Raw genomic sequence first — 17,161 nt, forward strand, 5'->3', positions numbered from 1 at the left:
AGTTTTAGAACAAGTGGAAAAAGCACAGTACAGAAACTTCCCAAGTGGGAGGGTTTGGAGACAGGGAATTAATTCCCGATTCTCACATACATTCTGACCTTGCATTGTATTTGCAGGTGCATAATATCGGGGATACATTTCTATTGTTGCACAAAACATAATGGTGAAAACTGGGGGAAGAATTTTTAGTTATATGGCATAAATAGAAGTATAATAAAAATAACTCCACAGTAAACAGGTATAACTTATCAGAGGGCAGACTGTTTTGAAAACGTGCATCAAAATACTTTGTGTCAGTTGGAGGGGTACAGCATTCTGCATCAGAAGTTAAATGCTCAATAAAATGCGACAGTCAGGCATGTGTTTGAGCATTAAGATGTACATGGTTACCCTACAGATCTATATACCGGAAATGCAAAATCTGCTACCTTGATGAAATGTGCAGATATCTTCAAAGTTCAGACCACAGTACCCTAGTGAGTGACTGCCTTATGTATGACAGACAGATCTATGTATGTGCTGAAGCATTGCATTAGACAGTCAGTTTCTGCAGTGCCCACTTCTGGCAGTCATAGCCTGTGTTTGGTAACTTCAACTTTTAAAAACGGTTGACAGATTATAAATATAGCATCCCTAAGTAAAAATGCTTGTCTACTACTGCCATAATTTCAGATACAGTGTTATGCCTGAGTTTTCTCATGCTACCAGTTTTCAGGAGGCTTCTGCTGGCTTCCTTTTTTATTCTTCTACAACTGACCTTTGCTTACTTCCTGTCTGCTTCAGCTGTCAGAGAATATGTGCAATTTTTTGGTTACCTTCTTGAGTTCAGTGAGGTGAGGGGAAGTATACAGCTTCCTGTATTGCAGCCTTATATTATATTATTATTTTTATATTGCTATTATGACATTATTGAAAGGATATGCCATGCAGTCACTCTCTACTATTCTCTTTTTAATATCCTTTCCAAAAGATGCTGCATTATTATCTATATAGAGATTCCCTTTGCAGAAGAGGGCTTTCTGTATATCTGGACTGCACTGATCCACTAAAACTGGAAGTGAGTACTAAGGCAGAAACCAACTATGGTTCATTCTAATGCATTTTTCACTCAAATTATTTTCTTTAAATCGCAATCCAACATTTTAGATAACAAAGATATTGTTTTATTTGGGTTCCTATCACATAGTCAAACCTGTACAAGTTCGAACCTTATATGGTCATGACCATAAGTTCGAACATGTACAAGTTCAAGCGTTGCAATGGAAATGTCCGTAAGGGGAGGTTTCCGTTCTGTTGAATGAGGTGCGATCTCGGAGTTGGTATATCTAAGTAGCAGGGGGTGTGGGGGTGCAGGGGGGGGGGGTTGCCCTCCTGCTTACAACAGTTTATTTAGTTTTTCCTTTTTTTTTTTTATTCATAGTTGAAGTTTTGTAAATTCGAACAGAATGGTTCATACATTTTGTGTTCAAAGTTATAAAACTTCAACTATGTAATATAGACCGGTTTTATTTATTTATTTATTTTATCTATGCTTTTTTGTCATGCTGTCACATAGCCTACCGTACAGATGGGGTTTACACGGTTAAGTACTAAAATGCTACCTGTCACATAGCCTACCGTACAGATGGGGTTTACGATGTTAAGTACTAACATGTTACCTGTCACACAGCCTAACATACAGATGGGGTTTACACGGTTAAGTACTAAAATGATACCTGTCACATAGCCTTTCGTACAGATGGGGTTTACATGGTTAAGTACTAAAATGCTACCTGTCACATAGCCTACCATACAGATGGGGTTTACACGGTTAAATACTACCATGCTACCTGTCACATACCCTACTGTACAGACGAGGTTTACATGGTTAGGTACTAAAATGCTACCTGTCACATAGCCTACCATACAGTCGGGGTTTACACAGTTAAATACTAACATGCTACCTGTCACATAGTCTACCATACAGACAGGGTTTACACGGTTAAGTACTAACATGCTACCTGTCACATAGCCTACTGTACAGACGAGGTTTACACAGTTAAATACTAACATGCTACCTGTCACATAGCCTACCATACAGACAGGGTTTACATGGTTAAGTACTAACATGCTAATGCATTAAATCTTTATAAAGGCCTGCTTTGGTTGCCATTGTTCCACTTTGCTTGTAGTCCTGGTAAAAGAAGCTATTCCTTGTCTTAATCTCCCCTTTATAGAATTCAACAAAGATTCCTTAACTACTGAATTGTTCTGCAAAGAGGGCAACAATTTCTAGGGGAGTCCTGCTTACATTATTATGTACAAGGAAAAGTCTACCCAAGCAGCAAAGGTGTTCTCCCAGACGTCTCAGAACATTACCTGGTATTTCAAATCTATTACAGATCTTTGTATTACCTGCAGAATGACAAACTTCCCTAATAATTTCTCTTTACTGCCACCAAGAAAGACATTACAGGTTACAAATTCTAGTATTGAGCACCATGGGAGACCTATTCCTAACTGCATTTCCCTCACTTGTTATACTGAAGTCTTTATGATCTGTTACATAACTGTCATTTTAAGAAAACATTTTTTATGTAATGCAGTCCAAGACTTTTTTTTTTAGATTGAATCTAAATTATATTGTATGTGGCATACTGTCAACTGTTTTACTAAATGTTGAACTGCTACATCTGTAGTCCCACAATGGTTTTATAGTTTAGCTAATGTCAAAGAACTGTGTTATTTTTGTTTATTTATTTATTTATTTACATTTGTTGACTGGGAGTGTCCGACTGGACGTAGGTCGATTTTCAGCGGAGGCCCAGGGAGAAAAGATCCACAGTTAAAATATACAGACAGTAGTTACATTGGATTTACATAGCAATTAATAATTTGATCAACATAGCAATTAAAAACTACAAACATAGTTACAGATGAAGAACATGTACATCAGTAGACAACTAGAATCTTTATCATTTGCGAAGTACATAACAGACATTAACAATTGTTACAGTAAGAAGTTCCTGCTGTATAATAAGTAGTTAGGCTTATGAGCATCCGAGCTTGCTATAATCAAGGTAGTTAGTGGGGTGGAAAGAAAGGTAGTGGGTGGATAGGGTGGGTGATATTAGAGGGGGAGTTGCAAGGGCATAGCTAGCATGTTTTTAGGTGCACTTTTAGTAAAGTTTTGAAGTGGGTGCATGATGGTACAGAGGTAATTGTGGGTGGGAGGGAGTTCCATAATTTGGCTATGGTGCAAGAGAATAGTGCTTCTCCAGCAGAGTTATTGGCTTTAGTGACCTGTAAGTGATTTTTGTTGCTAGGTCTTAGTGGTCTGGTGGTGCAATAGGGTTGGAGTAGATTCTGGAGGGATGGGACTTTTAGTGGATGGTTTACTAGTTTGTGGGTGAGTGCGAGTTGATAACATTGAAGGAGGTGAGGGAGTTCAAGCCAGCCCAGTTCAGCAAGTGAAAGACAGTGGTGACTACGGTAGGATGCCCCTGTGGCGAATTTGGCGATTTTGTTGTAGTAGGTCTCAAGCTTGTTTAGATCGCATTGCCTTAGGTTGGTATATATTGGATATGCATAAAGTAGGGTGGAGATAAGGTGGGAATTTGCTATTGCAATCTTTGCTGCTTTGGTGAGAAGTTGCTTATTTCTGTATAACACTCCTAGTTTTTTGCGGACTTTTCTTATGGTCATGGATATGTGAATGTCAAATTTTAGTTTATTGTCTATTTCCACTCCTAGCAATTTGGTGTGTTCTGTTGGGTGTATAGTGGTGTTGTCTTTTGCTGTGATGTTAAAGTGAGAGTTGTTTTGAGTATGTTTGGTGGGATGGAAGATGAGTAGTTTAGTTTTGTTTGGGTTGAGTATCAATTGGGCATCGGATAACCAAGTTTCAACAGAGGAAAAGGCTTCCTGTATGACTTTTTGGAGTTTGGGTAGGGACTGGGCTGAGCAGATGATGGTTGAGTCATCTGCGTATTGTATGAGTGTGCCATGTTTGGTGGCAGAGGCTAGATTATTGGTGAAAATAGAGAAGAGTAGGGGTCCAAGGATGGATCCTTGGGGAACCCCTATAGAGACAATATGGGGAGATATGTCATTCTGCCATACAACGGATTGTTGGCGGTCAGACAGGTAACTCTGAAACCAGTTGGTGACTGATTGTGAGAAGGATAGGTTATTGAGGACAGAGGTGAGTTGTTTGTGTGGGACCATGTTGAATGCTTTAGATAGGTCTAGGAAAGTAGCAGAGGAGAGATAGCCATTGTTTTTATGCCGAAGGATATTTTTTTCAGTAAATGCAATAATCATCCAAAGACAGACAACATTTTACATAAATGTTGCACTTCACTATTTCTGTGTTACATCGACTCACATAGCCTTCTAAGACATTAATCTGTATTACTTTTGTCACAACTTTGCTGATATGAATTCATAATGTCTTGGATCCAGTGCCTAACTAACATTTAAATATTCAGTAGTCATTTCCTTGAGAAGAAATTCAACCATGTTTTTTCTTCTGCAGAGGTCAGACTGCTGGGTTTGTAGTTTTCTGTCTCAGTCCTGCACCCACTCCTGTGAAAGGGAATAGTATCTGCTCTCCTGTCACTCAATATTAACTCCCATTTCTTTTAGCGATTTGTAATGATATTAGGAAGTAGTTTCACTAGTTCTGTTCATAGGCCCTACTGGAGTAAGTCTCATCCATCCAAATACTGCCCTACATATGTTTCATTTTAAGATGTATTTATTTATTTCCAGTTTGATAACTGGGGAGGTCCACTGGGCCCAGAGGGCCCGTTTTCAGTGGAGGCCCATGGAGAAAAGCTCTGTATTACATACAATTAAAACAAGCATATTGTTTTACATTTAGGTCTGGAGAGAAAAGCTCCTTATTACATACAATTAAAACAAACATACATTTATGCAATTATACATACAATTATAAAATGTTTTAGAAAACAAATGTAAAATTATATATGGATTTGTATCAAATTGAAAAGGTGCACAAAGAAAGGAAGAAAAAGGAGGGACAAAAGTAACACAGAGAAGGGAGAGAGAGCTAAGTACAATATTTACATCTGACCATTCTTTAGATTTCAGAGCAAGGCAGTTGTAGGGAAAGAAAACAAATAGCATATGCATGAGGGAGTACATGTATAAGTGATATTAGGAGGAGTTAGGTAGGATGTCTTTAAAGTTGTCCCATTTTTCTCTATATTGACTTAGATTAACATCTTGTTCTGTAAAATTTCTGTTCTTAGGTTGAGGTACTACCACTTCCTCCAGCAGGTAATCAGAGCAGAAGGATTCATTCAGTGCCTCTCAGTTCTCTGTTTTGCTCTGTCCTTATTCTTCCTTCTGTTTCTTAAGCCTCTCTAACCCAATAATTTGAAAGCTCCCAAAGCTTCTTCTTTTTAATTGGTGGATGGCAATGCACTAATGACCAGCACCTATTTGCTCCAAAGATGTCTGAGACTCTTCACTCCAGCAGATGCTTCTGAGGCACAGAAAGAGAAACAGAACTGCAAAATCCTGTACCTTTCCCTTCCTTGGGCAAGCCTGCCATGACACAATTCCATTTGTAAGCTTCGCTATTATTATTGCATACAATAATGCAGTCATATGTTTATTACTGAACACTAAGAAACTGTTATAGAATACCTTACTGGAAAGTACTGAAAAGCAGCAAGCAAGTAATTAGCATATTCAAATGTTGGGTGCAGGGAACTGTTATAACCATGGTTCTGACTACCACTGAAATGTCACAGTATAGTTTATGGTTAACTGCTGAAGAGCAGCAGAAACAGTAACCGCCTTTTTTAATGATGGGTGCAGTGTGCTCTTTGGTGCGTTTCTGAGCTTGGTTTTGTTTATTCAAAAATATGTACAAGTCAGCAGTCTCATGGTTAAATAGTTCAGCATGAGGGAGAGACAGTAGGCACAGAGGCAATTTAGGATGTTAGCCCCTGTAAACACTGTTTATGAGTGTAGATTTTTCCTTTGTCAACACCTTTTTCCAGATAGCTTGTAATTTGCCGTAAGTGGTAGCTTATGGTTGCTGTAGTGTGTTTATTCTATATCTAAAGCTTCTGCTGGTTTTGCTTCCATTGGTTCTTGCTGGTTTATTTCACTTCACGGACAACAATGACAGATGAGTATAGATAATTTAATCTGTCCATAAGCTACCTAAAAAATGGAAACTTAACTAGACAATTCAAAGGCACCTAAAGCCTCCTAGAATATCAGTGTATATGCCACAAGCTGTGAATATGAGAAATTACTCAGGGAATCACAACACTTGCTATAAAAGCATAAATAACTCTTTTTATTACTTTTAAAGCTTCTATATTGTAAGTTTATATATGCCTTACTGACACATTTACCCAGAAATCAGCCTTCTTTATTTCTTAAGCTATCAATAATTGCTGCTGTATCACCTGTCTAGCTTTTCCCTTCCTGAGAATCAGTACAAAGTTCTCTTACTTTCCCTTACATCTCTTCCTGTCCTGTGCAAGCACAACGATTAATAACTCACGTCAAAGGAAGCCTGATCAGAAACATACAACAGATTTCTTCTGTAAACGGTGGTGTACTCAAGTACTTACCCGACTTTTGTCTGCTGGTGGTAGGGAAAGTAAAGTACTGCTGTCCACCTCTCCCATGAGAAATTCTGAAACACTGGTGAAAAAAGAAAACGAGAGTTCAAGGTGTGGAATTACTATGCTTTGAGCATTGGGTACAGTATATACAAAATTTATTTTTAACCAAATAAGTCCACTAGACGTAAATGTTCCTTTTCAGTTGTGACCCAGGAACACTGTCTGGTTATGTGTCTTGCTTATAAGGAAACCTTATATTTGGACCATGTAAGTTTTTTGAAAAAGTAAGAATAGTTCTTTACTACCAGAATTAAAAAAATAAAATAAAATAAATAAAATGCTTCCATCGCGCTGATACTATTTTAAGGTATGAGGGGCAGCGTTTAATACTGGATTAGTCTTAATGGATAGCTCTCTTCAGAAGAAATTGTATTTGATGTAGTTAACTTAATTCTTTTTGTCTTTCTCCCTCTCTCTTTCCTACTCTTATTCTGACCGCCTTACTTGCATTCTCAGATTGTGGTCAGTACTCTTCAACCAGCTAAGACCTACTTCCATATGTTACGTTACCTCAATATGACTATAACATATTTTTATGTACACTTCTTTCCTGTAATAGCTATAAATTGTAGCTAGGTGAATCTATTATGTAACCATTTGAAATGCTGGGAAACACTAGAGTCAGTCCTGAAACATGGAGACTGGATGGCCGGAAAACGGACTTACATATACCTAGTGCAAAATGGCCATTAATATAAATATTCCCTTTTCTCCAAGCTACAGCGATCTCAGAGTTGCTGTATATACATTTGGGTGTGTTTGAGGGTGATTGACCCCCCCCCCCACATTGGGGGTTGCAGGGGGGCTTGCCCCCCATAAAAATAAGAAGGAGAAGAGCAATTTTCAAGATTCATACTTCTCCTGGGGTTTTTTTTCTTTTTTTTTTGGCTTGTCGGCAATCTGCATTTTGAGTACCGACATTTGAATGGGGAGCCAAATTATTAATTTACCTGTAAGGTTTAAAGTGGAACTTTTAATCATGTCGCTTCTGTGTTTGTCAAGTATGACCAACATGAATAAATAAACAAATAAATACAGTGTGATATCTGAGCAGTGAGGTGAACAAGAATACCTAATCTTGTTTTACTACTGCTTCCCTCCTACACCCACTAGGTGCATAGTACCCATGAGGATGTAACTTATCTGGTTGTGCCATCCTTAGGTCACAACGTCTATATACCACTATCAAGTAATTCAGTTTCCAGCTGTGACTGTAGTCTTCCAGCATCATAGTACTATGTGGCCTCAAGGTGATGCCCATTCCTTTTCTGTGTTGTTATGTAAGCCTGCAGAAGAAACACATTAGTCAACTGGAGTTCCTTAGCAGACAGTATGCAACATATTCAAAGCTTCAACTAGATCTTCTGTCAGAGAAAAAAGACCATTGAAATTGAGAATTATACAAAATAATTGACAGTTTGTGCCATATAGTTGCATTCCCAACTTCAAATACATATTTAAGCACAAATAAGGCTAATTGTTGTATATTAACTTGGAGAATGTGATAGGTAGTAGTGGCACAATGCAATTTCAAAGCATGTATTATTATTATTGTTATTATTATTATTATTATTATTATTATTAATAATGAGTAGCAATGTCATACTATATACCTGAAAGGAAAAGGGCCACCAATGTGTGTGCATTTTTTATTCGGTGGTACAATGGTAAAAGCTTCTTTCTAGAATCATTTTAAGATAGTGCATGCTACTTCCCTGCCATCACAAAGTACAAAACAAAATACCAACTGGTAATTCTGCCCCCACTCAACCAAGTCAGGTATATTACAACATGTTGCAAACAATGCAAGTGCAGTCTTTTTATTTATTTATTTGACATTTATTTATTTATTTGACATTTGTTTACTGGGAGTGTCCGACTGGACAGCTGGTGTCCATTTTTAGCGGAGGCCCGGGGAGCAAGTTACAGAGATTACGGATGTAGAATCAGTTAACATCATACTACAAAGGTATAACAATTTTAAAAGGAGATTTTAGAACTCAGGAGATACATGACAAGTAGATTACATCAAGGTTAGTGTAAGGCAACATTAGAAGAAAATGAATATAATAATTACATATTTACATATTTACAATGAGCATTTAGCAGCATTCACAAGAAGTCAGAGAGACAATTTATCAGCACAGTGTCAATGTTGAGTTCCACAGACATCTTAAAATAAAATTGGTCCACCTAGAATGACTCCGGTAGCTTAGTCAGTTGTTGTTGTTGTTTGTCTTTCGACTTTTCCCAGTTAGGGGTCGCCACAGCGGAACTCCGGCCTGCTAATGATTGGCAGTAGATTTTCACGAACGCCAAGGTGCCAGCTCGATGTTCAACCTTCAACGAAGGCACGCCCATTCATGCATGTCTTTCGAATGCTCACCCAACCGCGGGGAGGACATGCAGACTCCACACAGAAGGCACACCCCACACTCCAGCTGAGAATCGAATGGGAGAACCTCTTGCTGTGAGGCAACAACGCTACCGCTCCACCACCGTGGTAAAAGTCAATAATCTTTTGCTTGTATTAAGGCATGATTCTAGGTAATGGTAAGATAATAGTTTTGCATTTATTTCAGATGCATATTTAGAGAGCTCCATCATGTCCCATGACATGCAAGGTAAGAAAACCCTCATCAAACTAAATAAGTACCACAGAAGTCTTATCAAATCCTCCAAAAGCAAATCTGAGGTAAAGGTAGCCTTGCAGACAAATGAGAACCATAAACCCATCTTCAGCTATATCCACAACCTCAAAGATAACACACAATAGTGCATACATACATTACACCTTGGTAACTGGAGCATCCTTTACAAACAATAAACTTTATTGGACAGAAAGGAACTAGTGCTTTGGCAGGTCATTATCTCATAGTTCTAAATTATTTAGTACAGCAAAATTCTTGTTAGAACTTGTAATAATAAGTACTTTGCTGCGGTAAGTACGTATTAGAACTTATAGTCACCAAGTGACTGAGAGACTTACAAATCAGATGATAATGAGGTTTTTCCTCAGTGCAGCTAATGCTGGTTTCTATGATCATGTTAAATGGCTCTTTTTACCACAGACTTATAGCTTGCAGATATGCTTCTTTTGAATCTTGCCCAGTATCCAGGTCTCCTCTCTAATTCAGCGACCATATGAATTTACAAGGCAGCCTCAGCTATCACACCATGTTAGGTTGGATGGCAGAGTTGACATACTTGATGTGATCACAACATTGAGGAGGGAAGAAGAGAAATAAGGCTAAAACTAAAACTTCTAATTTGAACTGCAATGCAGTTAGTTAAACTCAAAAATTAATATAAACAAACACCATCTGTTTTAAAGGAACAGAGCACCTCACTGGCCCTCTTCAAGAGAAATCTTGATGAGTGGATGGGAAACAGAAAATTCATCCCGGGGATCACTCCAGTGGCTCTAATCGACAGAGTATTTAGAAGGAATGCATTACTTTGACCCAAAACTGGGGCATGTCGTTTAGACAAACAAAGGTACTTCTTCAAGCCAGGCAGTAGTTTAACAATATTATAAAATAAAAATACTTGAGTTCCTTTGTTGGCTACACACTGTAGTTTCCATAATCTTGCTTCATACCAATCATGTTTATAAACAGTTGCTGGAAAGATTTTGGGATTATAGGTAACAGACTGCAAAACCCTGTAGCCTAGTCACTTGAGTTTGATACCCACAACTTCCACTTTCATACTCAGTGACTGAGTAAGGCACAGAATCAGACCAGTGCTACCCAATGACCCATAAAAAGTGACTGTTATGCAATGTTAAGTTTTTATCTAGTTAACAAACTAATTGTAAACCTTCTGGGCAAAAGTTTTAAATACATTTGCTAAACATGTTTTACTAGTTCAGTTTCTTATGGTTTTAATTGTCTAATTTAAATAACCCAAATTCTCTATTTCAGTTGTCCTTTCATAATATATAACAGAAATTTTCTTCCTTAGTGTTTCCCAGATATCCGCGGTGGTGCAGCGATAGCATTGTTGCCTCACAGCAAGAGGTTCTCCCATTCGATTCTCGGCTGGAGTGTGGGGAGTACCTTCTGTGTGGAGTCTGCATGTCCTCCCCGCAGTTGGGTGGGCGTTCGAAAGACATGTGTAACTGGGTGTGCCTTCGTTGAAGGTTGGATGTCGAGCTGGCACCTCGGCGTTCATGAAAATCTACTGCCAATGATTAGTGGACCGGAGTTCTGCTGTGGTGACCCCTAACCAGGAAAAGCCAAAAGACAAACAACTACAACAACAAGTGTTTCCCAGATATATTTGCCTTTAACTCAGAAGACGCTAGAATTACATGTAACATTGTTACCTGAAGTGTGTTCTACTTACATACTGCTGAAAGCAACTGCAATGGTTTCCACCGCTTTCTCAAACTCCTTTTTATCAGCTTCATTGCTGGACTCGTAGTGAAAACCTGGAAGTTAAAAAAACAAAAAGAGAAGTCATCTGAAACTGTGTGTAAAGAAACCACAGTCTTATTTTCCAAACATGTACTTTGAGATCAGAACTCTTTCTATTTCTATTAAATGCATTCATTACTTTCTTAATGCACACTGATACCATGTTAACCTTTCATCCATTGATCCTATTTGCCATGGACTTGCCACCAAGTCTTTCTACTGTTTCCCACTCCACAGTAGATCAGTGCTGCATCCAACCTCCCTTCCAAGCAGCCTTTGTCCATACAGGACAGGGTCTAAGTAAGAAGTATAAAACCTTGCACTCCACATTCAGCAGAACAGACTGCCAGGTTCTTGCTGATCTTCACCCTCCCCCACCCCCACCCACAGGATGATGAGGCACATACCTCTCAACCTCTTAGAGCAAGAAATCTGGACAAAACCATTAGACAAAGTGGGACAAAGGCCTAAAAATAGGGACATATTTTTTTTAAATATTGCTCTTACAAAGTTAGAAATTGATAGAATAACAGGCTTTGCATTAGCATGGATTTTCTGAAGGGTATGAAGTCTGAAACTTAAATGTCTGTCATTATTTTCTAAGTTCAATCTTTAATGATTTGCCAGAAAAACACAATTTTATGAAAAACTACCAAAAATATGAGGCGAAAATCTGGACATTATGCGAATATCAGTACAGTTGAGAGGTATATCAGTGGCAGTGAGTTTCTTGAGTGAGCACAGCAGGTACTTGCAAGATTACACAGCATGGGAGGGGTAATGCAGCTCTCCCTCATGGAGGAAAAGATCTCCATGAGGCACTGCTATTTATCTCTGTCTCTATATTGACAAGATTTAGCAAATAACCCAGTTCCACAGTGCAGCTAGCACGAATTATGACAGGGTAGTAAAGGCATATATATCCTCACTATCTCAAAAAATGAAGGTGCTGCTTACAATTAGTTATTAAGGTTCCATGCAGATCTTTATTTTTCATTATTTATTTCACTTTGATAATTAAGCAAGCGGATGGGTCGACAGATCCTTTTCAGGTTCATAGGTTCATAGGTTCAGCCATGACCCAAGTACCATGATGCAAGCCACAATCAAAAAATTAGACTAAAGGATACACATAGCTGTACATAGTATAATAACAAATTAGAAACAATACATTTGCATGTTATTTACAATTATGAATGGACGTGGAATTAGTATTTACAATATGTACAATTAATGCAGGCTTTCAATCAGTGGTCATTTGTTAAAGGTTTATCTTTAGAAGAAAGATGTTACTACAGCATGAGCTGGAAGGACTAGCCTTTCTGCCCTCTGAAACAAGAGCACTTGGTGTACTTAAACCGTTGCTCCTTTAGTTTGATCCTAAATTATGTCATTGTCTCTTGCTGCCTCTCTTCTACAGGTAGCCAATTCCAAATAGCTGGGCCTAACTAAGAGATACAGTGGATATAAAAAGTTTACACACCCCTGTTAAAATGCCAGATTTTTGTGATATAAAAAATGAGACCACGATAAATCATTTCAAAACATTTTCCACCTTTAATGTGACCTATAACCTGTACAATTCATTTGAAAACAAACAAATCTGTTAGGGGAATAAATATAAAAAAATAAAAAAATGTGCAATAAGCTGGTTGCATAAGTGTGCATACCCTTAAACTAATACTTTGTTGAAGCACCTTTTTATTTAATTACAGCGTTCAGTCTTCTTGGGTAAGAGTCTATCAGCATGGCACATCTTGACTTGGGAATATTTACCCATTCTTCCTTGCAAAAGTGCTCCAAATCTGTCAGATTGCGAGGCAATCTCTTGTGCACAGCCCTTTTCAGGTCACCCCACAGATTTTCTATTGGATTTAGGTCTGGGTTCTGGCTGGGCCATTCCAAAACTTTAATTTTCTTCTGGCGAAACCATTCTTTTGTTGATTTGGATGTATGCTTGGGGTCATTGTCGTGTTGAAAGGTGAAATTCCTCTTCATCTTCAGCTTTCTAGCAGACGCCTGAAGGTTTTGGGCCAAAGGTGACTGGTATTTGGAACTGTTCATATTTCCCTCCACATTGACTAAAGCCCCAGTTCCAGCTGAAGAAAAGCAACCCCAAAGCATGATACTGCCACCACCATGCTTCACCATGGGGATGGTGTTCTTTTGGTGATGCAAAGTGTTGTTTTTACGCCAAACTTACCTGTTGGAATTGTGGCCAAAAAGTTCAACCTTGGTCTCATCAGACCATAACACAGTTTCCCACATGCTTTTGGGAGACGATGTATTGTTTTGCAAATTTTAGCTGGGCCTGGATGTTTTTCTGTGTAAGAAAAGGCTTCCATCTCGCAATCTTACCCCATAGCCCAGACATACGGAGAATAGGGGAGATTGTTGTCACATGTAGTACCCAACCAGTACTTGCCAGAAATTCCTGCAGCTCCTTCAGTGTTGCTGTAGGTCTCTTGGCAGCCTCCCTGACCAGTTTTCATCTTGTCTTTTCATCAATTTTGGAGGGACGTCCAGTTCTTTGCAACGTCACTGTTGTCCCATATTTTCTCCACTTTTTGATGACTGTATTCACTGTGTTCCATGGTATATCCAATGCTGTGGAAATTTTGTTGTACCCTTCTCCTGACTGATACCTTTCAACAATGAGATCCCTTTGATGCTTTGTAAGCTCTCTGTGAACCATGGGTTTTGCTGTAGCAGGCAACTGAGTACATGTCAGGAAAATCCTACTAGGACAGCTGAACTTTATTTGGGGTTAATCAGAGTCTCTTTAATTGATGGCAGGTGTGTACCCAAGAAGACTGAGTCCTGTAATTAAATCAAAAGGTGCTTCAACAAAGTTATTAGTTTAAGGGTATGCACATTTATGCAACCAGCTTATTGTACGTTTTTTTATTTTTTATATTGTTTTCCCCTAACAGGTTTGTTTGTTTTTCAATTGAATTGTACAGATTATAGGTCACATTAAAGGTGGGAAAAGTTTTGAAATGATTTATTGTGGTCTCATATTTTATATCATGAAACCCTGACATTTTAACAGGGGTGTGTAAACTTTTATATACACTGTAGCTCTTTCTCCTATGGAAGTTTTAAAGCAAGTGCTACCTTCTTGGCTGTTTCTATGTGTAATTAGGATGATTGAATTCTAATTTTGTTTTCTGAGGGGACAGTGTCCCATTTTTAACAGCTTGTAAATTTAACAGCTAATTAGAAATGTGGCTCTGTTGTTTATAGGTAGCCATTTACACCACTGTAGATAGTGGCAGTGATGAGTTTGGTGCTCTATAAGAGGAACAAATCTGCACATTTTTCTAGTACTTAGCATTTTACATGAGTTTGAGTTGAAATGTAAGGTTATAAGAGGAAGCCCATATTCAGTTTTACAGATAAGCACATTGCTTGCTATGGCATTATGAATTGTAGGGGTGAAGAGGTATAAGGTTCTACAGCAAAGATTTATTTGGTGGAGTGTTTTGCTAATAATATTGTCAGTATGCTTGTTCAATGAAAGAGTATAGTCTAAGGTGATCTTAGGTACTGCTGTTATGTTACTAGCAGTAGTGGCTTGCCGTCTATTTCAGTAATAAATAGATCTGGGAATTTAGGGAGTTTTTACATGGTGCCAAGTTTGATGTTAGACTTCAGGGGATTGAAAAGGAGCATATTTTGATTCCTGCAGTGGTGACATAAATCTGTAAAGCTAGGTTATAGTTTCTGCTGAAGGGTCAAGGTGCTCTTACATGATTCAGGTAGTAAGATATCATCTGCATAATGGACTAATTTGAGGTGGGGCAGTTCAATGGCTAGATCATTAATGAATAGGGAAAATAACAGTGTGCCAAGGATAGATCTTTGTCAAAACACAGGTTCCTATGTGTAATTGGAATGTTCTCTTTTGGAGGTAATTTTGAAATCATCCTATTGTATTTGGACTAAAACTGAATTTACTTAGTTTGTAGGGGAGCAGGTTATGCTTTACCATTTTGAATGCTCTTGTCATCTGAATGGACAGAGCTCCTGTTAGTTTTGAATCATTCATATTGTTATAAATGGTGTCAATGGCTCCATATAATGCTGTCATGGTAGGAAAACAATTCATGAAACCGTGTTGTTTATCAGAAGTCCATATTTGTTTGCGTAATCCCATAGTTGGTTGTTTATATAAGGTTTTCAAACAGTTTTATTATAAGACACCAATTTACTATATGTCCATAATATTTGTATTCCTTAGGGTTTACTTTTTTGGGGAGGGGAATGATGTATTAATGCTTAAAGACAGTGGCGAAAACAGAAGTATGTAAGCTACATATACTTTCCTTTGTATCTAAATGAATAAATAAACAGCTGAAGATAACTTCACTATATACTGAAATTAACTGTCTGAAGAGACAGTGTAATTTCCAGGTTCAGATTCCCAAACATCCAGTCTACCTCTTGTAACTTCAGCATTTAGTAACTGCCACATTAGTTCAAAGAAAAGGACTTTAACGAAAATGAGGAAATACTACTAATTTCTACTAATACTATAATACTTTTTCTACTAATGTCTGTTTATATGAATGAAAACTATTAAATAACAAAGCCTAGCTATGTAGTCTGTTTATACTTCTCTGGAACACCCCACTGAAGAAGTCCCTAGGAAGAGGAAGTGCAAGAGGAGGCACTTGGTCTCCCCTCAGGAGTCTGTCACTGAAGATACCCATTTCAATGACGAGGAAGGGTCCCCAAGATCTCCACTGGCAAACATTTTATTTGGAGACATCCTAGAGTTCCTTAAGCAGAGGGGTGGTTGGTCTTCTGATAACCCTTCCCAAGAGGAACTGGTATTTCTGGATGCCTTTGGGTCTGGCCCTTCTACCTCCTGGGTGACTCCACCCACTGATGAGCTCATTAATTTGATCTCTAGGTGTGCATAGAAGGAACCAGACACAGTTGAGCCAATCCCTAAAAGAACAGACCAGTCTTTGGCACCACCGGCAGGAAAGGAATTTTGGAGCAAGGTAGTACCCATGGTCATGACAGTGGCCACTAAGAAAGAACTCGCAGAGCAGAGTTCTTCTGTCCATCCCCCTAACAGGGAGTCAAGTGCGTTGGACAGATTTGGGAAGTGTGTATATGCTTCAGTGACCTTTGCACTCAGATTGCTGAATTATTTAGCACACTTTACAATATTACATAGGGATCTGATTAAGGAACTTTCAAAATCCCTCTCTGGGACCAGTACTTCTGAGGCTCAGTCTTCTGTGGCCTCACAGTTAGCTACTCTACTATTGATCAATAACTCATCCATGGAAGCTTATCTCACATGCGGCTAAAGGTACCTCAAGGTTCAGGCATTTCTATTATGAGGCATGCCTGCATGCACTTGTGTGACTTTGCAGAGCCCTTCAAGTCCTCTTTCAACAATGCACCTTTTGATGGAAGCTTTTTGTTCAACCCTAAAGTAAAGAACGCACTTTCCAGGTGAGAGCAAGATAGAAAGACACTGTCTGCAGTGGGAGTACGTTTTTCGACCCCTCAAAGGACCTTTTCCAGGAATCAATGAGGAGGTTGAAAAAATATGGTTCAAAAAGTCCCAGGGTTTTTTCCAAGATACCCGTGGAGATAGTTGTGGGAACTCGAATGGAAGACACCACCTACATGGCAGCGGAGGTCCGTAGAACCAAGGTTCTAGAGATTTCTTCTATGACAGACCCTACCAATGCTCCTGAAAGGAGGCCTGATTGTCTACCTCTGGAGAGGGGTCTGCACAAAAGAGTCTAGCTAGACCTTACAAAAGATACGTGGGTGCAAAAGATTATTTCCAGAGGTTATATAATTCCCTTTTCCCTACCACCACCATCTGTTTGCAAATTACCAGATGTTCTATCCAGTCAGAGGAAAGCAGCAGCACTAGAAATGCAAAAGCTGCTAGAAAAAAAGAGTCATCCAAGATGCCCCACCAGACCAGATACAATCTGGTACTTACACAAGATTCTTTTTTAGTGCCAAAGAAAACAGGGGACTGGAGACCGATTTTGGATCTCAGCAATCTGAGCAAATCAGTTCAGCACACAAAGTTTCAGATGGTCACAG

General features: G+C 38.7%; 1 protein-coding gene across 3 annotated transcripts in view; it reads right to left on the reverse strand.

Annotated features, from left to right (window-relative positions):
- The window catches only part of ARHGAP45 (Rho GTPase activating protein 45), a 786,168-nt gene that overhangs the window by 330,971 nt on the left and 438,036 nt on the right, over window positions 1-17,161 (reverse strand). For all 3 annotated transcript variants that reach the window (XM_044053816.1, XM_044053817.1, XM_044053815.1), the window contains exons 4-5: window positions 11,004-11,088; window positions 6,600-6,672 (exon numbers count right to left, since the gene is read on the reverse strand). In XM_044053816.1, coding sequence (XP_043909751.1) covers window positions 6,600-6,672; window positions 11,004-11,088 — 158 coding nt within the window. The remainder of the gene's footprint in view (window positions 1-6,599; window positions 6,673-11,003; window positions 11,089-17,161) is intronic.

The sequence above is a fragment of the Protopterus annectens genome, chromosome 13.part0, assembly GCF_019279795.1.
Source record: "Protopterus annectens isolate FY-2018-M chromosome 13.part0, PAN1.0, whole genome shotgun sequence".
Lineage (NCBI taxonomy): Eukaryota > Metazoa > Chordata > Ceratodontiformes > Protopteridae > Protopterus > Protopterus annectens.